The 24696-nt window shown below is 41.0% G+C and overlaps 1 protein-coding gene across 1 annotated transcript in view; it reads right to left on the bottom strand.

The window, feature by feature from the left end:
* TSHR (thyroid stimulating hormone receptor) overlaps window positions 1-24696 on the bottom strand; it is a 166355-nt gene that overhangs the window by 10134 nt on the left and 131525 nt on the right. The window contains exon 8 of the mRNA XM_006157105.1: window positions 22229-22306. Coding sequence (XP_006157167.1) covers window positions 22229-22306 — 78 coding nt within the window. The remainder of the gene's footprint in view (window positions 1-22228; window positions 22307-24696) is intronic.

Here is a 24696-nt window from a genome sequence, read left to right as displayed (position 1 = left end):
AAAGAGTGTTGGGTTTGCTATTTTGTTTAGTCTTTTATTACAATAGTCTATAAGCATTTCCCAAACTTCCTGGTAGGGAGAATGACTCCTGGTGCTTGTTACTGAAGATCTCAGGTGCTTTTTAACATTAGACAGGCATGTCTGGGAAACTAGCATACCTGTACAATGTTGCAGTTAGTGAGAGGTCTGAGGAATTGGAGCCTTCAGCACAAGGGGAAGTAAATGAAGCTGGATTTTGTTCTCCTGCCTCACCTGTGTTTTTGAGATAGCTCTTTTTCTTTAGTCATTTTGTCTTGAAGTTGTGGCCATTTTTCTGCCTCCAATTTTCTGGAAGCAACATATGTGTCACTTTACCCAGTGATGTGTTCATGCCAGTGATACAAGAGGGCATCTGTGGGCTCATTTTCCCTGCTGTGTTGTCTGCTAGGTACACTGATGGTGTATGTTCTTCTGAAAGTGTTTACTCTTTCAAATACTGTGCTTTTATTTTTTAAAGAAAGAATTATTTCATTTAACTTTATTTATTTTAATTTGACCAGTGAGAGACAGAGTGAGTGAGAAAGAGAGAGAGCGAGTGAGCAAGAAAGCAAGCCACCAGATCCAGGATTTGAATCCTGGTGGCCATTTGGAGACCAAAGCTCTTACCCAACACACCACCTGCCGACCCATGTTTGCATTTTAATAGGGCCCGTGTTTGCGTTTTAATAGGGTATTTCTTCAGAAAACATGTTAGTAGCCATTCCAGTTAGGGCAGCCCAAAACCAAGTAGCATAAAGTAGCAATTTTTAAATTATAAACATAGTTTCTGTGGATCATGAATTTGAAGAAGGCTTGGTGGGGATGGATTGTCTCTGTTCTATGATGATCTAAAGGCTGGGGTACCTCAATGGCAGGGGATTGGAATTATCCGCAGCCATTTTTACTGGCATTTCTAGTGCCAGGGCTGAATGACTCAAAAGGCAAGTTTAACTGGGACTGTTGATGTGGCCTCCCCATGTAGCTTGGGCTTCTCTGAGTGAACCGGCAAATTCAGAGGCAGAGGACACAGAATCGATTGCTTAATGGGAAGATTGCCAAAGAATCTGATGCCTTATTTATTTTTCTATTTTTTGGGGGGGAGGGGGGTTAGCATAGGGCACATGCACTCACTGGAAACAGAGACAGTCAGAGTGCAAGTGAGAAATCACCCCCCAGGGGGGATGGGCACACTGCAATCCCTTCTCCTCCATTCTCCTCTTGAGATTTTTGGGCACACACACACATGTGCCTAGCATGATTTTCAAGCCTCCAGGTTCTATAGAAGCTAGGACTCAAATTGCAGTTGGCCATGTGGGAGTGTCTTAACCACCACCATACCCGCTGGTCTCTTTGGTGCCTTATTTTAAAACTGCCATAGCGATCTAAGTGGTGGAGACACCGTTGAGGCACATGTTTTGTCAGGTCACTACTCTGCAAATCAGTGTTTATGGTCCAGGTATTCTCTGTACCAGCCTTAGAATCACCGACAACACAAACTGAGACACATTCCAGAACAACTGATGGCAAGACCGGAGAATCTGCATTTTCAAGATAAGCTGCTCTCCAGAAGGTTATCTCAATTCTCAAAACATATTTATGAAGCAGGCAGATACTAAAATCAGATTAAAAATGAAAAACACACACAAACCAAACCAAACCAACACAAACATGCTGTGTTCAGAGATTCAGCAAGCCAAGGGTGAGACCATAAGTATAATTTTTTTTTTTTTTTGAGAGATTTTTCACTGTAGGGCGCGTGTGCTCGCCAGACAGACAGAGAGAGACATAGAGACAGAAAGCAAGAAATCACCCCCCAGGGGGGATGGTCACGCCGCAATCCCTTCTCCTCCATTCTCCTCTCGGGATCTTGGGCACGCACGCACGCACACGCGCCCGGCGTGAGTTTTAGGCGAGCGCGTCCGGGACACGAACCGCGGTCGACTACGTGGAAATCCAGCGACATAGCCATTACGCTAACTGCTGGTTCCCCATAAGTATAATTTGTATCTAAAGTTCTCAGCTTCAGTGTCCCAGGAGCTAGTCCTTACTTTCAGGTCTCTGGAGTCTTTGAACACAGATCCAGGTGCACTAACCCTCCAGGGACTCATCAGGACTTTAGCAGGAAGGAATTGATTGCATAATTTTTCTGGTCCCTGCAACGTGCATATCCCAGATGGCCTTAAGTGGGGTTCCACTCAGGTTGAACTGGGAGGGTTCTTGGGCAGGCATGGAGAAGGTAGGTGTTGGAAAATGTGTATAAGCCTATGGCAAGAACATCTGTAACACAATAGGTGCTTGGCATATAGTAGCTGCTTAATAAATGTTGACTCCCTATTTTTTTTTTTTTTTTTTTTTTTTGAGAGATTTTTACTGTAGGGCGTGTACGCTCGCCAGACAGACAGACAGAGAGAGACATAGCGACAGAAAGCGAGAAATCACCCCCCAGAGGGATTGGTCACGCTGCAATCCCTTCTCCTCCATTCTCCTCTCGGGATCTTGGGCACGCACGCACACGTGCCCGGCGTGAGTTTTAAGCCACCGGGTCCGGGACACGAACCGCGGTCGATTACGTGGGAGTCCAGCGACATAGCCATTATGCTAACTGCTGGTTCCCTTGACTCTCTCTTTTAATTTGGAGTTTATCTGAGCTGAAGCTCAAGGCAAAGAACTCAGCAAATTCAGCTCCAGACCAGATGATGACTAGTATATCCACTGGCTGGTTAACTTCTACCCTCAAATGCCTCGTAGACATCTAGAGCTTAGGTCCATCCAAAATTACTTTTGATCTCTCACCCCTCCCTATCCCTTCCTCCTCCTTTGTTTTCTCTCATTGTGGTAAAAGCACTTTTGCCCACTCAGTTCCTCAAGGTAATAACCTGGGACTCACTCTAACATGTCAGGTTTCTTCACCACCATTGCTCCATCAACATTTAATATGCAAAAAACATGGGCCAGCAGGTAGCGTGGTGGTTAAGGTCCTGGACTACCACATGGTCAATTGTAATTCGAGTTCCAGACCTGGCAGCTTGAAAATCATGCCAGGCACATGTGTGTGCATGTCCAAAATCCCAGGAGGAGAATGGAGGAGAAGGGATTGAGACATGATCATCCCCATAGGGGGTGATCTCTCATTTTCCTTCACTGTCTCTCTCTGGTGATCACATGTGTCCTGTGGTAAAACCCTTAAAGAAAACCTATACATACATGCAGACATACAAGAGGGCATTTCTTGGCTCATTTTTCCTGCACTGTTGTTTGCTAGATACACTGATTGTGTACATTCCTCTGAAAGTATACAAAGTACATATATATAAAGTATATATATATATGAAGTATATATGTGTATATATATATAAGTATATATAAGTATATAAGAATATACATAAAGTATACAAAGTGTGTATACTTTATATATATATACATATATGTAAGTGTGTGTGTATACATATATATATATAAAATACAAAATCTATGGATTTAAACTCAGAAGACTCAAGTCCATGTATGTGCATCTTTTGTATGTGGGGAGGGGGTCTATAAAAATTCATGGAAAATATGTATGATGAAAATAATGCATGGATTTCAATTTTTTTGGCACCAGAATAAGCTTGCACTTGATTTCATTTTTCCACAAACTCTTTGAAGTCCCCTCATATGAGCTTTCTAGTTCTAGCTAACATCTCTTGCAGCAATAGCTTTACTGTCCACTCTTACTCCCATCCAATCCATTCTCCACTCTTAGCCAGAGTAATCGTAACATGTAAATCGAGAAATATCACTCTCCTGCTAAAAGCTTGCAATGACTTTCCAGAGTACTATAAATAACACTCACTCTTCCTTCCATAACTTTTAAGGTCCTGCAGAACTGGCCCTGACAACCTCTCCAACCTCATCTCAGGGAACAAAGGCCACACACTGTTCAAATTAGAGTCTATCTGGAGCAATCTTACTCCCACTGGCATGAATCACTTGATTCATGTAACTCTAAGTACCCATTAAACATGTTGTCCCTAAGGTGCTTCCATGGTGCTCCACCTATACTGTGTCTGCACTTACAGGGTCAAGCAAGGAGAACGACTACTCTCCTCTCCCTCCCCGTCCTCTGCCTCTCCCCGCCTCCTCCCTATTTCAAAGTGAATACTTTTTTCCTTCAAGTCTATCAATATTTCTTTTTCTTTTCTTTTCTCCAGAGATTTTTGTTATAGGGCGAGTGTGCTCGCCAGAGAGACAGAAAGCAAGAAATCACCTCCTAGGGGGATGGCCATGGCCTCCCTTCTCCTCTATGCTCCTCTTGGGATTTTGGGCATGCACACACACATACTTGGTGTGCTTTATAAGCCACCAGCTTGAGGACTCAAACTACAGCTAACTATTTGGGAAACCAGTGATGTTACCATTATACCATCAGCTGGTCCCCTGGAACTTCTTTTTTTCTTGCTCTTGATCTACCATCTTCTAGGGCTCAAAGTTTTACTGTCCTCATTGTCTGTCTTGGCCTTGCCCTGCATTTATGTCTGAGTATTAATAGTAAAATGTGGGGCTGGCAGGTGGCTTGGTGGTTAAGGGCACTGGATTCCCACATGGCCGACTGTGGTTTGAGTACTGGACCTGGCGGCTCTCTCTCTCTCTCTCTCTCTTTCTCTTTCTTTCTCTCATACTCTCTCTCTCTTTTTCACTTTGTCCCTCACTGATAAAATAAAAATAAATAAATGAGGTTGAATAAAATAATTCTTTAAAAAAAATAGTAAAATGCCATTATGCTAGATGTCAGCTCAGCTGTTTATACTTCTGCAGTCTTATCGCTACCACCTTCGTTTAGGTCTGAATAACATTTTAATTGAGTTTTACAAAAACTTCCTGATTGGTTTTCCAGACATCTCCTACGAATCTCACTTTTAGATTGAGGAAAGAATGTCCTTTCTAAAATACGGATCTTATTATATTGGTATTCAGGTTGAACTCCATAGCTCTTCAGAATGAAGTTGAAGCTTCTTAGAAGAATATCCCCCTTACCTCCTCTGAAAGAGTCACATACTTCCTAAATTTTGTGTCATCATTCTGGACTCTCTCGCTCGCTCTCTGTTTCTAATGGAGTGTATTTTCAAGTACTCTCTTAGAAAGCTGGTACAGGGGCTGGCAGGTGGCTTGGTGGTTGTGGTGCTGGACTGCCATATGGCTGACCGAGGTTCAAGTTCCAGACCTGGTGGCCTGAAAATTACAACAAATAAAAAGATAGATAAATAAATAAATAGTTTTAAAAAAGTTGGTGTAAGAGAGGTATTTTCTAAGTCTTGGCATGTCTGACTTTTTTTTTTTTTTTCAGCCCTTACATTTAAATGTAAGGACAATTTTTTTTCTGCCTTACATTTCAAAGGCTTAATCCTATTGAATTCTAGCAACCAATATTGCATTTGATATGTACAATGCCATTCAAAATCTTATTCTTTGGCCATTGACTTGTTTGTACTATTTGGAAGCTTTTATGACCTTCTTTTTATCCTTGGTGTGAGATGTTGTGAAGGTATCCCTTAGGAGGGATCTTTTCCAATGGGTTGTGCGGGATTAGAGGGCCTTCTTCAATCAGAGACTGCTCTTCAGCTCTTGGACATTTTCTTGTGTTGTTTCTGGGATAACTTACTCTTCTCACTTTCTCGGTTTCCTCTCTGGAATGCTTAGTAAGTAGAAAAGGAGCCTCCTTGGGGCCTGCAGATGGCATGATGGTTAAGGGGGCTGGACTTCCACATAGCTGACCATGGTTCGAGTCCCAGACCTGGCGGCTTCTTTCTCACTTTCCCTCTTCCTATCTCTCTCTCTCTCACTCTGTCCCTCTGTGGTCAAATAAATAAATAAATAAAGTTAAATAAATAAATAAATAAATAAAGTTAAATAAAATAATTCTAAAAGAAAGAAGTCTCCTGGATCCCTCAGACATATCTGCATTTTTTCTCGTAATTTTATTCCTTTACTAAATTATCTGGTAGAACTTCTTGACTTTATCTTCTGTCTGTTATATTGAATTTTTAATTTTAGCTTAATTAGAATTGAGCCCCCAACTATTCTGTTTATTACTGTATTTTTGGTACCTATACTGGCACTTAAGTCAACAGAAGGTTCTGAAAACGTATTTGTCAAGTGCATGAATATATTTTTAAGAGTACTTTCTTGTATCCTTTTCTTTTTTAATTTAACCTCTTGTTTAGATATAATCAATGTACCACTTCGTGGGGTGCAATATGCTTTTTAAAGGCATGTATATAGTGAGTAGGAATCAACTAGAGGATATAAACATATTCGTCATCTTCAACACTTACTACATTATGTTGTGTTCATTTGAGATTAGTTTTGCTATTTTTGGACGCAAGTATATATTGAATTGTCAATGATGGTTTTTACCTGTTTCACTTGTTTACATGCACTCCTGCATTTGTAAAGCAATTTCCCCAAACCCCTCTAACCACACCTGTTCCTTTTTTTTTTTTTTTGAGAGGCTTTTGCTATAGGGCGCATGTGCTCACCAGAAAGACAGAGAGAGACTGAGAGAAAGTGAGAAATCACCCCCCTCCCTGGGGGGATGGCCACACCGCAATCCCTTCTCGTCCATTCTTCTCTTGGGATCTTCGGCATGCACACACACGCTCCCTGTGTGAGTTTAAGCCACTGGGTCCAGGTCTTGAACCACAGCTGGCTACATGGGGGTCCAGTGACATAGCCATTATGCCAACTGCTGGTCCCTTGTAAATAATATATTTGAGAAAGCACACTACTGTGTTTAAGAGCATGAATTTAAAATTTAGACTATCTAGATCTGAATCCAGATTTCTGTATATAATGCCAGTCACTGATATTATTCCTCAGTTTCCTTGTCCTGGGTTCGTCGAACAGTAGCTGATAGTACATTCTCAACAGATATTTGTGGTTATGTTTACTGCCATTATTGTAACAGTTACATGGAAAGGATATTTCAGATTTTCCTCAGCTCACCAATTATTGCTTTGTTCAAGCTTTTTCTCAGGGCCAGCAGGTGGCGGAGTGGTTAAGGCACTGGACTCCTATGTGGCCAACCATTGTTTTGAGTCCCAGACCTAGTAGCTTGAAATTCGCAACAGGTGCATGTGCATGGGTACCCGGAATCTTAGGAGGAAAAGGGATTACAGCGTGCTCATTTCCCTTGGGACGTGATCTCTTGCTCTCTGTCTCTCTGTCTCTCTGGTGAGCACACATACCCTATAGCAAAAATCTCTAAAAAAAACCCAAAACGTTCTTCTCTGTTCTCTGCAATGTCTTTGATTCTTCTAAGCTCATTTCTCCCCTTTATGTACTTGGCTTTGATATTCCTGTTGGAAGCAGTCTTTGATTGGTGATCCTTGGGTTTATGTTCATATTCAAGGATGAGTTTTTCCACTGGCAGACTTTGCTTTAGGGCAATTGTGTAGGGAGATGCCCATCATCTTGTTGAGACCTGGAATGCCAGAATAGATGTCTTTTTTTGTTTTAGACTTTAAGAAATAAGACTCTCCTCTGCCTTTTTTTTTTTTTTTTTCATTCAGGACTCTCTCTAGACCATAAATACACCTGTACCTGTTCTCCTGTCCTTGTGTATGGACAAGTATTCAACATTCCTTTCTCATTTTTAAGGGAGGATCTTAGGAGAGAGTGGAAATAAAATCTTAGGTTTAATGTATCATCTTTAACTTTTAATCACTACTCTATTTAGCACAAAGAACAGTGTGAGAGCTTAGAACAAATATTTGGTAAGTGCTGAGCCACACAAGGTAGTCTTGTGTGGAGCTGCCAGGGCAAGAGCCTCACCAAACTCATGAAGTCCGGGATCTCTTTAAGTGATTTAAAACAATATCTTTTTTCATTCATGTAGAGTTTTATTTGGCCGTTTCTAAAATCTTGATTTTTTTTTTCTTTTCTTTTAAGAGGTTTTTGCCTTAGGGCATGTGTGTTCACCAGAGACAGGTACAGAGACAGAGAGAAAGTGAGAAATCACCCCTCACCCCAGGGGATGGCCACACCGCAATCCCTTCTTCTCCATTCTCTTCCTGGGATCTTGGGCATATATACACATGTTCTTGGTGTGACTTCCAAGTCACCAGATCCAGGACCCAAGCTGCAGGCAGCCATGTGAGCGTCTAGTGACATAACTGCTGCGCCATCTGCTAACCCCAAATTCAGGTTTTTCTAATAGCGTATCTTCTTTTCTAAAATATGACTTTGAACTTATACATTTTTTTTTTGAGTGGAAGAATCTGGAGAGTCACTATCACATTTAAGAGGTCTGGATTCATCAGGGAACATTGCCATATGGATGGAAACTTACAATCTGGCGGGCTTTCCTCTGTCTCATTGACTCTGGAGCTTTCCTCAAAGAGCTCATCAAGTGGTGGGCAGGGAAATCTCTGAGAATTGGTCTCCAGCAGGTATTTACTCACAACCACAAGGTAGCTGAGCTGAGCCTGGCAGGCAGTGTGAAGTCTAATTGCCTAGGTCATGGGGATCACCACAAGTTATAAGTCCTGAAAGTAACAGAACCTGAATTTGGAGTGAGTCCTGCAGTGTTACACACGGGGCAGAGTATCCTTGAATTTTAATGATGCCAGGAAAAAAACGAAAGCCAACTACATTTGAAGAACAAACTGACACTCAAAAGCAATTATGTATTATCACATCTCCAAACATTGAAGATTTCATTTTTCACAAGATACATTTTCACTGATTATTATTGAAGATGAACTTTGGATTAATTCAGTTGCAAATTAAAGATGCACTAATTGGCTTGCAGGGTTCCAACAGCAATGTCAAGTCTCTTTTCTGTTTCCTTCTAATGATAGTGGGTTTTTCTAAAGCTTAAAATGTAGAAGCTGCTCTGTTACAAATGTACAGTCACATTTGTAAATTAATAGAGGAAATGCACCTAAAAGCAAAAAGATTAATGTACTGCTGAAAAGACGGTTTAATAAGTTACTTTTGAATTAAAAAATAGCTTAAAAGCTTCAAAGCTATAACTTCAAGAAAGCGAGATTATCTACTAATGCATTTAAAAGAATTTAGAAACATGATATGTATTTATTCAACAAGTACTGTCACTGGCTGCCTAGGTCTCGGGAACTGTTCTAGATGCTAGGGGTACTGCATTAAACTACAGGCAGAAATTCCTGCTCTCCTCATGCATACAGTCTAGCGGGGGAAAGAGGAAAACATTTTATAAATAAGCAAAACATGTAGTATGCTAGAGGAAAATGATAAGTACTATGGAGAAAAGGAACAGAGAGAAAGGAAAAGCCCAGAAAAAGAGTCACAATTAGAAATGAGCTGAGGGTGTCAGGGAAGGCCTCATTGAAAGGACAGCTGAAAAATGGCTGAAGGAAGCAAGGGAGAGAGCCATGTTGACATCCGGGGCCCGAGCACTGCAGGCAGAGGGACTAGCAGTGAGGGGGGGGTACACCTCACTTGTTTAAGGAAGCAAGGAGTCCAGTGTGGCTCGAGCTGTGACAGCGAGGGGGAAGGAGATGTGGGAGAAGCCAGAGAACTGATAGGGAACAGATGGTATGTGGCTTCTTAAACCTTCGAAAGGACTTTGTGATTTTATCAAAGATTGAACACCTTCAAATGTATTTTAAGAAGATCAATCTTGCTGCTTCTCTGAAAGTAGACTGAAGGGAACAAGAGATGGAAAAAGGGAGATCAACAGTAGAAGGATGGGCCTTCAATGAGAGTGGCTGAAGTGGAGATGCCGAATATGGTTGGAGTAGATGTTTAAAAGGTAAGAGCCAACAGGACCTTCTGATAGATTGGATTATGAGAGAAAGAGGGGAGTTAAGAATGACTTCAAGATTTAGGACCACCACTGGAAGAATGGATTGCCGTTTTCTGAGATGGGGAGAGCTGCAGATGAAGAAGACTCAGAAGGAAAGATCAGAATTTCAGCTTTGGGCATGACAGGTTTGAGATGACTTTCAGACATCCAGATGAGGATAGTAAGTAGGCAGTGTTTTAAGAGCCTGGAATTTGGAGAGCTCTCTAGACTATACATTTCTCTGAGAGGATTAAGTCAAATGAATAAAAGGGAACACTAGGGGATTAGAATAAAGATGTAGATAGAAAAAAGACCTAAAATGGCACCATGGACACTCTAATACTAAGATTGGGAGGAAGAAGAATTAGAGATGTCTTCAAAATCATTGGTTGAGATGCAACATAATTTTGCAGTTGTTCATCTGTACTCCTGAGCTACTGTGTTAATTTTCAGAGAACTCGTACAAAAAGACATGTTCTTACTGTAACTTTAATGCCAAGATAAGGTACCGATGATCAGATATTAAAACCATTCTTGTTCTTGTCCCATCTACGACCTTGGCTTGATGTTATTATTTATCATTCATCAAGTATTTAATGAGTGTCTGCTATGGACGAGGCATTGTCCAAGGCATAGGGGTTATAACTATGAGGGAAAAATAATGAAAAACCTCATCTCCCATTGCATCTTTATATGACTGGAGAAAGACAGAGTAAATAAGTACCTACTTGTTTAGGAAGTCAGATGGTGATAAGCATGATAGAGAAAATAAAACAGGAAAAAAATATGGAAAATGAGATGAGTGATGGGCCACTTGTGAATTTAAATTATGTATTCAGAGAGGATCTCAATGAGATCAGGATCTGAAGAAGGCAAAGGAGCCAGCCTTGTGGATACTGCAGGAAGAGCCTTGAGGTAGAGGAAGTAGCTAGTGCACACTCCCAAAGGCTGGAAGAATGTGTCTGGGTTGATCTGTCTGGGTTGACCTGGTCAGTGTAGCTGGAGTAGAGTGATGTGGAGGAAGGAAATGGGAGATGGGGCAAGTAGGTGGCATGGTGGTTAAGGTATTGGACTCCCACATGGTTGACTGCTGTTTGAGTCCTGGACATGGTGGCTTTCTTTCTCACTTTCTTTCTGTCTCTCTCTGGTTAGTGCATGTTAAAAAATAATAATAATAAAATTAAATATATATATATATATATTTTGCCTCTAAAGTCCATGTGGTTGCCAGAGAGACAATGAGAGGCAGAAAATGAGAAATCACAGGGGGGGACCAGCAGTTAGTGTAATGGCTATGTCACTGGACTCTCATGTAGTTGACCGCGGTTCGAGTCCCGGACCTGGTGGCTTAAAACTCACGCCGGGTGTGTGTGCATGCCCAAGATCCCAAGAGGAGAATGGAGGAGAGGGGATTACAGCATGGCCATCCCCCCAGGGGGTGATTTCTCCCATTCCGTTTCTCTGTCTCTGTCTGTCTGTCTGGTGAGTGCATGTGCCCTATAGCAAAAACCTCTCCAATAAATAAATAAATAAATAAATAAATAAATAAATAAATATTATGGGGAAATAGCCAACCACAATCCCTTCTACTCTATCCTCTTCTTGGGATTTTGGGCACACACAATACCCACCTAGCATTAGTGTTAAGTCATTGGGGACAGGACTTGAACCTTGTTCAACTACATGGGAGTCCAGTGATGTAACCATTACACCAACTGCTGGTCCCAATAAATAATTCTTTAAAAAGAAAAAGAAATGTGAGATGGAATCAGAGGTAGTAATAGCTGGAGGATGAACACCATAAGTCTTTAAAGGCTGTTAGTGAGGATTTTGACTTTTTTCTGAATAAGATGATAATCCACTGGAATACTTAAAGCAAAAATCTATGAAAACAATCAAGTAATTCTGGAGAATTACAATAGGTGCCAAAATAATCCAACACAAAAGGACTTGACCTGGTTTACTACGAAGGGATTACACTTCTGAGTTGGAGAGTACTGGGTTTTTTTCAACCTAGAGCTGCCGTTATGACCAGATAACCTTGAGATTTACCTGAAACCTTTGCATCTCAGCTTCCTTCTTCGTCAAATAGGGATAATAACACTTGTTATTGGATAATTAAAAAGGCTCAAGGGATTGTCAGATGGCATGAAAGTTAAGGCAGCTGGACACTATGGCCGAGTGCACGGTTTGAGTTCTGGACCTGGTGGCTTGGAAAATATACTGGCACACGTGCATGGGCTCCCAAAATCCTGAGAGGAGAAGGGGTCGATGCATGACCATCCCTCTGGGTGGGAGTGATTTCTCACTTTCCTTCCCTCTCTTTCTCTGTCTCTGTGTCTCTCTGGTGAGCATGCATGCCCTATAGCAAAAACTAAAATAAATAAATTTTTAAAAGGCTCAAGTCAGTATACTATCTGTAAAAACCTTAACACAAAGCTAAACCTACAAAATGATTGTTAATACAAAAATTAATATCTGAAGATTCAGATATTTTCACAAGTCTCAGTGTACAAATAAAAAATTGTAAGTCAGATATTGTTATTTTACTTTTTTTCTCCCTCTAGAGTTTACACAATTACATTTCTTTTAAGCCTATAGTTTCTATGACCTATGGAATTTCATGGAGTTACTATTCCAGCATAAAGAATCCTACAACAGAAAATTGCCCCCATACTATAATTCAGTAAGGTTAGTCCTCTACCACACAGAGACAAGGAGGAGACAATGGCTAATTCCTGTTACAGGTCAGATGTGGAAACACAGATGTATCCTTTTCCTCAATGTTAAGTTCCCTCCCACCTCCTACTGCCTATATATAAACAAAATGACTGTCACTGTGTTAGTAAAAGAATAAGGTTTGTTGTTACCTGAGGGAAAAAGTTATTTTTTCTAAAATTTCTACATATTTTTAAAATTTTATTTATTCATTCATTTATTTTAATTTGATGAGAGAAAGAGAGAAAGCAAGCCACCAGGTTTGGGACTCAAACCATGGTCAGCCATGTGGGAGTGTCCAGCACCTTAACCACCACACCACCTGCTGGTCCTGAAAAAGTTCTTTTTTTTTTGGAGAGGTTTTTGCTATAGGGCATGTGCACTCACCAGACAGACAGAGAGAGACAGAGAGACAGAAAGCAAGAAATCATCCCCCAGGGGGGATGGCCATGCCACAATCCCTTCTCCTCCATTCTCCTCTCAGGAACTTGGGTAGGCACACACATGCGCCCGGCGTGAGTTTTAAGTCATTGGGTCCAGGACTCGAATCACAGTTGACTACATGGGAGTCCAGCGACATAGCCATTATGCTAACTACTGGTCCCCGAAAAAGTTATTTTAAGGTATGCCTTTCTTTTAAACTCAAAGGCAAAACATTATTAACAAAGTGGATTCCACGTCTTGGTAGAGAGTATGTCAGAATGACAATTTGTAACTACCTATTTACCTCCACCTGTTCAAGGAGTAAAACTCCCAGAAGTGTGAAACTGTGTTGTACACTACCAGTTGTACACAAAAAAACTGTTCTGTGTTTGTTTGCAGGCTATGTACTGAAACTAATCCCAGGTTGATTTGCTCCTCCTGTTAGCTTTTTGTCAGCAACCCCTAGTGAAATTCTGCACGAAACTTCCTACAGAATATAGTACACAAGGGGAACCAGCAGTTAGCGTAATGGCCATGTCGCTGTACTCCCACATAGTCGACCACAGTTCGCGTCCCAGACCCAGTGGCTTAAAACTCACACTGGACGTGTGTGCGTGCATGCCCAAGATCCTAGGAGAATGGAGGAGAAGGGATTGTGGTGTGACCATCCCCCCTGGGGGGTGATTTCTCGCTTTCTGTCTCTATGTCTCTGTCTGTCTGGTGAGTGCACATGCCCTATAGCAAAAACCTCTCCAAAAAAAAAAAAAAAAAGAAAAAGAATATCGTACACAAAAGGGCCAGCAGAAGGCATGGTGGTTAAGGTGCTGGACTCCCACATGTCAACTGCGGTTTGAGTTCCAGACTTCATGTATTGAAAAATCATGCCACACACGTGTGCATGCATGCACAAAATCTCAGGAAGAGAAGGGATTGGGGTGTGGCCATCCTCCTGGGGGGGAGGGGGTTTCTTACTTTCCCTCTCTGTCTCTGCAGGGGTGCACATGACCTCTGGCCAAAATCTTAAAAAAAGAAAAAAATAAGGGAAGAAATGACCGTGCTCCTACTAGATCTTTTGTTGTTTAAATTAACCATTGTCAAGGGCTCCTGTCTTAAGAGCAATGATTACTTAATAGAATGGTTCAGGATCTACATGGTTTAGAACATTTTGCTGGTGTTGCTTTCTTTTCTTTCTTTCTTTTCTTTTCTTTTCATTTTTTTTTTTTTGAGAGTGTTTGCTATAGGGCGTGTGTGCTCACCAGAAAGACAGAGACAGAGAGACAGAAAGCAAGAAATCACCCCCAAGGAGGGATGGCCACGCCGCAATCTCTTCTCCTCCATTCTCCTCTCGGGATCTTTGACATGCACACACATGCGCCCAGCATGAGTTTAAGCCACTGGGTCCAGGGCTTGAACCATGGTCGACTATATGGGAGTCATAGTCATTATGCCATCTGCTGGTGTTGTTTTCTTAGGATTCTGATTTGGCAAAAATGCTTTTATGTTCAGTCAGTTTTAATCAAGGTAAAAAGACTTACTTATGCCCAGCAAAATCATGTTATAAGAAATCATTTATGGATTTGTAGATTATTCTCTTAGAGATGAAAAGCTATTCTAGTTTGCTTTTTGGCCTGATTTATATATGAAAACATTCAGACTGAATCCCTTTATGTAAAATGCATGATCATTTGAGACCACTCCTCTAGGACAATGTTTTGGAGAACTTTTCCTTTATGGAATGTCAAAAACTTTTAAGGATGATAGTAGTTACACTTTTAGGTGATTGAAGAAATGCAAAGGTTTGTATGAGTTTGAGGGTCTTTGCAATAGTCCTTTCATCTGTCTCCCACCAAGAGGCAACCCACAGGCTATGGATTACTGTGTGAATGATTGCTCAACAGTTAGAAGAAGTAACCGGGTCACTAGATGTCTGTGGTTTAAAGTATTAATTTTTTCTTTCACATATCAGTGGCTATCATAGTAAGAGATGTTATAGATCAATAAATTACAATTTTGGGGGAAATCAGGCGTCTTTTTTTGAAGATATTTTTGCTATAGGGTGCATACACTCACTGGAGAACCCTAGAGAGACAGAAAATGAAAAATCATCCCCAAGAGACTGGCCACACCACAATCTCTTCTCCTCCATTCTCAACTCAGGATTTCGGGCACACATGCATGGGCATCTGGAATGAGTTTCAAGCTGTCAGGTCTGAGACTTGAACCAAGGTAGGCCATGTGGGAGTCCAGTGCCTTAGCCACTATTCCACTTGCTGGCCCCGAAACCAACCATCTTGAATTGTCGACAAAACTCCTCTGTTTTGAAACAGACCATCCCTTGCTTTGGCCAAGAATTCAGTCTGTACACAGCTCTGGACAGTAAGTGTCTATTCTTTCTCTCCAAATGTGTCTGTGATCTTCCTGGTAGAACCTTTCTCCTTCCTCTGGAGATATAGGGGTGTGCCTGAGGATGGACGACCTACTTCAGCTACTTCTCCAGCAACTTGGCTCCTTTGACTTTGTGCCCAAGCAGGTTCTGCAAGAGGTGTGTTTGTCTAGTGCTTGTGACTCATTTTGCAGTCACTGAGCAGAGCAGGTGAGCCAACAGAACTCTGGCTTGACATCCCCAGGAGGTTCCCTTCTCCAAGAGAGCTGCTCTATAGGCTGCTGTTAGCAAGCACAGGAAGGAAGACGAGGAGCTCCAGACTGATGAGGGTCTTGATTTCCTTCCCCTCTGAGGGAGGTCTAGTCTCTGACAATAGCCAGGAGGTACAGATAAGCAGCCCTGGCTGAGTGGCTGGGACCAAGGACTAATACAATCTGGGATGAGGGTGGGCAGAGGTGAAGGTGTAGAGTGAAATGAAGGGTTATGCAACTATTAGTGATACTAACCAGGATAGAGTAATATAGTTTTGTCAAAAATCACCAAACCATATGCTTAAAAACTGTTTAGGGGCCAGTGAGTGATGTGGTGGTTAAGGCACTTGACTCCTACATGCGGCTGGCTGCAATTTGAATCCTGGACCTGGTGGTTTGAAAATCATTCCTGGTGTGTGTGTGTGCGTGACCAAAATCTTGAGAGGAGAATGGAGGAGAAGGGATTGCGGGATAGCCATCCTTCCAGGGGTGACTTCTCATTTTCTCTCTGTCTCTCTCCAGTGAGTGCATGAACCCTATAGCAAAAACCTTTAAAAAACTGCAAAAGACAAACAAAAACTGTGTGTATTATTGTATATAAACTATACCTCAAAAAAAAGTTTGGCTAGGATCAACCTACCAAATCATGTATTCCATTACTTGTAGATTTTAGACATTCTAGAAAGAATCCTGCCGCCAATCTTCGGCTATCTATGAGAATAGTATGTTCTCATAAGGATCAGGGAAAGTTAGAAAACAAGACAAAACAAACAAAGAAGCTATTTTCTCTAAACCAAGACCCTTGGATTTCCAAGTGATTGATTAGATCAGCCAAAAGCAATAAAAGTTTATTTTTGCATTTTGTTGTTGTTGATACATGTAACACAAACCCACAGATATTATCATAGAGATTCCCTGTTCTTAGGAGGTTCTTATAATAGTAAGTGGGACTATTATAACATAGTAATTTTCAACAGTTTGCTAAACAGTATTAAGATGAGTTACATAATTTAGGATTTAGAGACCTCTAGTTATTACAGAAGGCATTGCATTTTGGTGTATTCTTTCCTTTGGGATTATAAATATCAAGTGTTTCTCTTTCAAAATAAAATGAAAAGGAAACTAATTGAAGATGAAAAGTATAAAAATCGAAAATGAGATTGTATATCTTTTTTTTTTTTTTGAGAGGTTTTCACTTTAGGGCGCGTGCGCTCACCAGACAGAGAGAGACATAGAGACAGAAAGCGAGAAATCACCCTCCAGAGGGGATGGTCACGTCGCAATCCCTTCTCCTCCATTCTCCTCTCGGGATTTTGGGCACACACGCACAGGCGCCCGGTGTGAGTTTTAAGCCACTGGGTCCAGGACGTGAACCGCGGTTGACTATGTGGGAGTCCAGCGACATAGCCATTATGCTAACTGCTGGTTCCTGAGATCATATATCTTGATTAAAAAAATCAATAGTAAAATATATTATTAAATTCCCAAGGAGAATAGATCTCAATTTAAATGTTGCACTTATTTTAAATTATACCCCAAAATCTTGAGAGGAGAATGGAGGAGATGCGATCGAGGCATGGCCATCCCCCCATGGGGGTAATTTCTTACTTTCTCTTTCTTTGTCTCTGTCATAGAGCATATGTGCCTTATGGCAAATATTCTAAAAACAGGCATCTACACATATTCTACTACATTTTCTACAAGGTGGAATGCCACCAGGAAGCAAGGAAGGCATTTTCAAGTCATTGTTTATCTGCTCTTAACTTGATTGTTACAGTTTTATAGAAAAATTTGCCATAAATGTCAAAAGCAATGTTTGTATTTTTTATTCTTATTTATTTATCTGTTTATTTAGTCATAGGGAGTATGTGCTCTCTGGATAGAGACAGAGAGAGGGAGAGTGAAAAATCACCCCCACACAGGGGATGGCTATGCTATCATTTTTTATCCTCCATTCTCTTGGGAATTGGGGCTCACAGGCACGTGTGCCCAGCATGTTTTTTCAAGCTGTCGGGTCTGGGTCTTGAACTGTGGAGTCAGCCATGTGGAATCCAGTGCCTTAACCATTACGCCACCTGCTGGCCTTCCAAAACAACTTTTTTTTTTTTTTTGGAGAAATTTTCACTGTAGGGCGCGTGCGCTCGCCAGACAGACAGAGAGAGACATAGAGACAGAAAGCGAGAAATCACCCCCCAGGGGGGATGGTCACGCCGCAATCCCTTCTCCTCCATTCTCCTCTCAGGATCTTGGGCACGCATGCGCACACGCCCGGCGTGAGGTTCAAGCCACCGGGCCCGGGACATGAACCGTGGTCGACTATGTGGGAGTCCAGCGACATAGCCATTACGCTAACTGCTGGTTCCCCCAAAACAACTTTTAAGCAGCACAGACAAATGGACAGCTTTATTGACCTCTTCTAGAGAAGTTGAAATGGACACATTCTCTTTAAATATAACATGCTAGAACAGCTTTAAATTGTGACTGCTATTTAAGTGTTATGATGTTTACTGAAGTATGCTTTGATGATTTATTGTGTACTGTGTTAATTTCACAAACACATATTAAGCTCGTACTGTGTTTCAGGCATTGTAATATAAACTAGAACTGTAGAAATAAAACAGATGTAAAGCCAACCCTTTAAGATCTCCTGGAGAGACAGATAAAGACATTACAGGAGTCTGAGATGCACGTATATGTATGGATTAGTGGTACGTAGAGGATGAAGTGGTCATTTTTCCCCAAGGAAAATGATTTCAGAGAGGACTAGATCTTGACCTGAATACCAAAGCGTCAGTAGGTGACCATTATACAGATAGACCGTAGAAGGCTTTCTTCCTGGCCATAGGAAGAACAAAATTTAGTCCAGCTGTATAAATAGGCTGGACCATTAGCAGAACTGAGAGGTTAAAAATGGTTCGGTTGGGACCAGCAGATAGCGTAATGGTTATGTCGCTGGACACTTACATGGCTGACTGTGGTTCAAGTCCTGAGCCCAGTGGTTTCAAACTCACACCAAATGCATGTGCATATGGGTGTGCCTAAACATCCCAAGAGGAGAATGGAGGAAGTATTGTTGCTTAGCTATCCCCTCTGAGGGGTGATTTCTTGCTTTCTTTCTCTTTCTGTTTCTCCTGAGATCACATGTGCCTTATAGCAAAAATCTCTCTTAAAACTGGATGGTTCACTAGTCAGGAGTGTAAGAGGTATGAGAGAAAAAGCTGAAGATGATAACAGGGCTTCACATGCTACACCAAGGCCTCTATCTTGTGGGGAATTGGTAACCAGTATTAGGTTTTAAGATTCTATTTTCATTTGAGCCTTGGTGATGTAGGGGGTGTGGATTGGAAAGTGACCAACTAAAGGTAGGAGGATATTGGAGACCCTTGTCAGCTAGACTACTACTGCTCCAAATGTGGAATCCATTGGCCAACGGTTTCCTACCAGTCCTTGGCAAGAGGAGAAGCTCATGCTGGACCAAAGGCCAACTCCTTCTCTAAGCACACTGTTTCATTTGGCTGATTACACTCTCATGGCAAGACTTTCTCCTTGTAGGAAGCTTGCTTTGATGTACATTCTGAAGCAGCCATTTACCTCACAGTGGATCTGCCCTTTGAGTGGTTCTGGTCTCAACATTGGTCCATAAATTCTTTTAGTCTCACATATTTATAAGTCAAAATAGATTTGAGTGTGTACCTCTAATATATGAACGTTCATAAGTTCTCTAATGTATCATTTTATTTATATTATGTACATTATAAAACATACCAAATATGTACATGCATTTTAAAAGAATACAATGAAGATAATCTTTTTTTTTTTGGAGAGGTTTTTGCTATAGGGCGTATGTGCTCGCCAGATAGACAGAGAGAGACATAGAGACAGAAAGCGAGAAATCACCCCCCAGGGGGGATGGCCACGCCACAATCCCTTCTCCTCCATTCTCCTCTTGGGATCTTGGGCATGCACGCACACGCGCCCGGTGTGAGTTTTAAGCCACCGGGTCCGGGATGCGAACTGTGGTCGACTACGTGGGAGTCCAGCGACATAGCCATTACTCTAACTGCTGGTTCCCAAGATAAATGTTTCTTTAAAGAGATTTTACTAAGTGAAAGCAATGTTCTCAAATATGCTTAGTTTTGAAAACTATTTTTTAACCCTTTCTGATATGGCTATTTTTAACCCTTTCTGATATGACTATTTGAAGCTTCTAGTTCAGTTTATTTTGGTTTGGGTTTAAATGGCTATCTTGGTTGAAGTTATCACACAAAGATAGGTATTTCCAGATGGCATAGGACAAGCCTTGGCTGCACTCACTAAATTAAGTCTCATTTTTCAATCCAATTCAGTAATGAAATACATGCTTTTATGGAAATTGATATTCTCTGATGTCAATCAGTATTTTAATTAGTAGGCGTTTCATTTTTGTGTTTTATACACATGGATTTTAAACCCGTTTCAACTCCCTATTACTTTGCTAGATATTACAAAAATTACCACGGATTGGGGGGCTTTATTTTCTGACAGTTCTGGAGGCTGCAAGTCCGGGAGGAAGGTGCCAGTAAGTTTGGTTTCTTATGAGAACTCTCTCTGGGCTTGCAAATGACCGCCTTCTCACTCTTCTCACGTGGCCTTTCCTCTGTGTACACGCATCCCCAGTGTCTGTCTGTATTCCCTAATCTCCTTTTCTTGAACAGATGCCAGTCATATTGAATTAGGGTTGACCTCAATAGCCATATTTTAATTAAATTATCCTTTTAAAGACCTCTCTCCAAATACAGTCACATTCTGAGGTCCTGGAGGTGAAGCCTTCAACATTTGAATTTTCGTTGCGGTGGTGGTAGAGAGACACAATTCATTCCATAACAAACTTAATTGGAAAGATTTTAAAAACAGGTTAAAAATCTATTTCTGATTATAACAGAGTTTTTATTGCCTTCATCAGTTTTTTTAACCAGAAAATCATATAACAAAATGGTTCCAGACATTTGTTTTAAAAGCTGTCTTCAAAACATAATTTTTTTTAGAAAAACAATAACTTTCTTCATTCATTGGTGAAATATCACTTCTATCTTAAATAACAATATAAATATATCTTTCAGGTTAAAAAAAAATCTTTCAGGTTAAAAAAAAAACTGACCAACAGAGACTTATCATAGAAACGTTCAACTCTTTTTTCTTTTCATTGACTTTTTGTAAGAAGTAAATTGCACAATGCCTTCGAGTATGTTGAAAGTGAGTTAACAGTGAATCTTCATGTGGTTTTCAAGGCCTTTATGTGGAGCCTATGTCTGAAGAGAATAAGACTATAAACACTGAATTGGGTGCATTCAATCAAAAAGTGAAAGAAAATGGTTAAAAGTGAAAGAGAGAAGGTGTTAGTCTTTGGGACTGTGGATCACCCACTCTTCTCTCAAGATGCATCCATTCCCTTCTTGAGACCTGAGACCAGGCATCTGTATATGAAACATTAATAAAAGTTAATTTGTTCCTTTTTTTTAAAGTGTATGTATAAATAGAGCCTCTAATATTTCTTTTTTGGCCCTAAAGAGATTGTCTTTTGCATTTCTGGGGTGCAGGATTCCACTTTCATAAGGAGTAGACCAGCTGTCCTCTGATGTAGAGAAGATGGTAATAACATAGAGGCTTGAAGGAAACAGAATGAACAGAATTTGACTACTCATCGGATGTGGGAGTAGAAATTAGAGGAAATCACAAGTGGGTATGTTTTTCATGCTGTTTTAAAAAATGTTTGTATTCCATCTTCCCCAGGGACTCTTAAGATATCAATCAAACTACCATTTATATTCTTTCTTTGTATGACCAGATATTGGGCATTGCACATTCATGTGCATTTTTCTCTGCAGGGTGCCTTCTACCTTTTTTTTTTTTGGAAAGGTTTTTTGCGCTATAGGGTGCGTGCGCTCACCAGACACAGAGACATTAGAGACAGAAAGCGAAAAATCACCCCCCAGGGGGGATGGTCACGCCACAGTCCCTTCTCCTCCATTCTCCTCTCAGGATCTTGGGCATGCATGCACATGCGCCCGGCGTGAGTTTTAAGCCACCAGGTCCGGGACGTGAACCCCGGTTGACTAGGTGGGAATCCAGCGACATAGCCATTACTCTAACTGCTGGTTTTCCCTTCTACCTTTTTGTACACCTTAATAGTAGCTGCTCCATGGACAAGACTTCCTAGAACTTCTATACCAGGGTGTTTGCCTGATCAGGCTTCAGGATGGCATATTCGAGCATGGGATAACCTGAGACTCAAAGAGCAAGGACTTCCTTTCAAGAAGTAGTAGCCTATTCAGCAAGGCAGAAAATACTAGCAAAAGCCTTACCCAAGAGAACATTCTCTACCTATGAACAACAGCTTCTTTTCTTAATGCCTCCCTCTATTCCAAAAAAGTACAAGTAAAAAAAGAAGATTGGACCAGCTGGTGGCATAGAAGTTAAGGCACTGGGCTCCCATATGGGTGACCATGGTTTGAGTTCTAGACCTGGCAGCTTGCTTTCTCATTCTTTCTCTCTCGTAAACTCATGTGCCCTATAGCAAATTAAAAAAAATAAATAAATATAATTAAATAATTCTTTGAAAAAAGATGAAAACATTCTCTTGTATGTCTTACGCACAGCAAGGTTGGTCCACTGTATACTCCTCCAAATGCATCTTTGTCAATAACTGTCAGGTATTTATTCTTGTTTAGGTAACTGGAAAGAAAGAGAGAATGAATTAGGTACATTTAAGCAAACACACCAAACGGATATGAATCTCAAAATAAAAATGTGACCATGGTCTTCTTAGCTATGAACTGGTTTTTCTTTTCTTTTCTTTTCTTTTTTTTTTCTTTTTCTTTTTTTTTTTTTTTTTTAAGAATTTAGATGATTTCTTATTGCCTTCTAGCTTAAGCAATGAAAACATTCTAGGTTTTAATGGCAAGGTTTATATGCATTAATTTTGGTGGAAGTCCTTGAAAATGAACTTTTTTTTTTTCCTGAGAGATTTTTGTTATAGGGCACCTGTGCTCACCAGAAAGACAGAGAGAGATAGAGAAAGCAAGACATCATCCCTTGGGGGATGGGGGTGGGGTGGGGGGGGATGGCCATGCTGCAATCCCTTCTCCTCCATTCTCCTCTCAGGATTTTGGGCACGCATGCACACATGCCTGGTGTGAGGTTTAAGTCACCAGGTCTGGGACTTGAACCACAGTCGACTATGTGGCAGTCCAGCAACACAACCATTATGTAGTCTGCTGGTCCCCAAAATGAACATGTTTATGATCTAGTTTATAAATATAAATTTTATAAAAGTTGCCCACATTTTTAATTTTCCTGGCCAGTAGCAACTAAATGTTTTTAAATTTGTCAGAGAGTGTATGTCCTTGCTGGAGAGAGACAAAGAGAGAGACAGAGAGAGAGAGAGCAAGAAGGAAAGTGAGAAAGCATCCCCATGGGGAATGGTCATGCCACAATCCCTTCTTCTCCATTTTTCCTTTCTGGATTTTGGGTATGCACACACATGCAGTCCAAGTATTTTTCAAGCTGCTGGGTCCAGAACTTGAACTGCTCAGTCAGTCATGTGTGACCCAGCCACATTAACCACCATGCCACTGGCTGGCCTGGCAACTGTATTTTTAAATATTTTTTAAATATTAACTGATTTAAATTTCATTTCCTAATATTGGCCATTATTCTTATTTGCTTTTTAAAAAAGAGTATTGATTCCATGAGTGAGAAACAGAGAGAGAGAGAGTGAGACAGAGATATATAGCATCCTATGACAGGGTCTTGATGCCATGACCCACCCCCAGCTTCAGCCAGCCTGAATCATGGGCCATACTCAGGGAGGCCTCCAGTCATGAACTGGCAGCTTCCCATGTGGGTCTGCCTCATAGGGTATCATGTTTTACCACTGCACCACTGTCTGGCATACACATACACACACACACACACACACACACTTTATTTCCCCTCTATGATAGAATGCGTGTGTGCACATGTAAAAAATGTGAGAGAGATGAATACCTGTCACACAGCTAGATCCCGCCAGATTCCCTTTCTTCAGACCATCAGATCTTGGGCACTTGGTGTGCCCAGCATGTATCAGGATGACTGAGCTGGGAGTCCAACTGTGGTAGCCATGTGGAATCTGGCTTCCCTTGAGCAGTGCATTGTCATTGCTCCACGGAGCCAGCCCCTCGCTTACATTTTTTTTTTTTGAGAGGTTTTTGCTATAGGACGCGTGCGCTTGCCAAACAGACAGAGACAGAGAGATAGAAAGCGAGAAATCATCCCCAAGGGGGGATGGCCACACCGCAATCCCTTCTCCTCCATTCTCCTCTTGGGATCTTGGGCACACACGCACATGCACCCGGCATGAGTTTTAAGCCATCAGGTCTGGGACGTGAACTGTGGTCGACTATGTGGGAGTTTAGCGACATAGCCATTGCCCTAACTGCTGGTCCCTACTTACTTTTGAAGACCTAACTTAAGTCATGAATGGAATGAAAACAGCGAAGGTGGTGAATGATAGTATGAACTGTTAACAGATTTGGATCTTTTCTTTGGGTAAAGTGCCAGATTTACCACATGCCAGTTAAATTTGAAATTCAAATAAACAATGAATAACGTTTTAGTATAAGTATATTCTAAATAGTTTTTGAAATATTCTTAAATTAAAAGTTACTTGTTTATATAAAATTCAAATTTAATTGGGTGCCTTGTATTTTATCTGACAGTCTTATTTTGTGCAATTTGGCAGGTATTTTTAGGCACATAGGATTATGGAAGAAGACTTCCATGAAAGGGGGGTTTGATGGGCACGTTGTTCTTTCTATTTCAAACACACTTGGGCATTTGAGCGTAAAATATTTTTGAAGCAATTCAAGTCACAAAGTGATTTTGAAACAAAATTTTTCCTCCAATAAATAAAAGTTTCCAAAGATTTTGAAACCGGCCTTTCCCCCCAGCTGTTTCAGAGAACAAAATTATCTAAAAAGAAACAAAGCATATCTATAACCTTGTAATGAGGGACCCTGATTTACATGTTTAAAATAACACACGACATAGCCTAATCAATTTAAGCATTAGTAAAAGGCCAC

Source organism: Tupaia chinensis, unplaced genomic scaffold, assembly GCF_000334495.1.
Source record: "Tupaia chinensis unplaced genomic scaffold, TupChi_1.0 Scaffold000528_1, whole genome shotgun sequence".
Lineage (NCBI taxonomy): Eukaryota > Metazoa > Chordata > Mammalia > Scandentia > Tupaiidae > Tupaia > Tupaia belangeri.
This window is presented reverse-complemented; position numbering and strand designations above follow the sequence as displayed.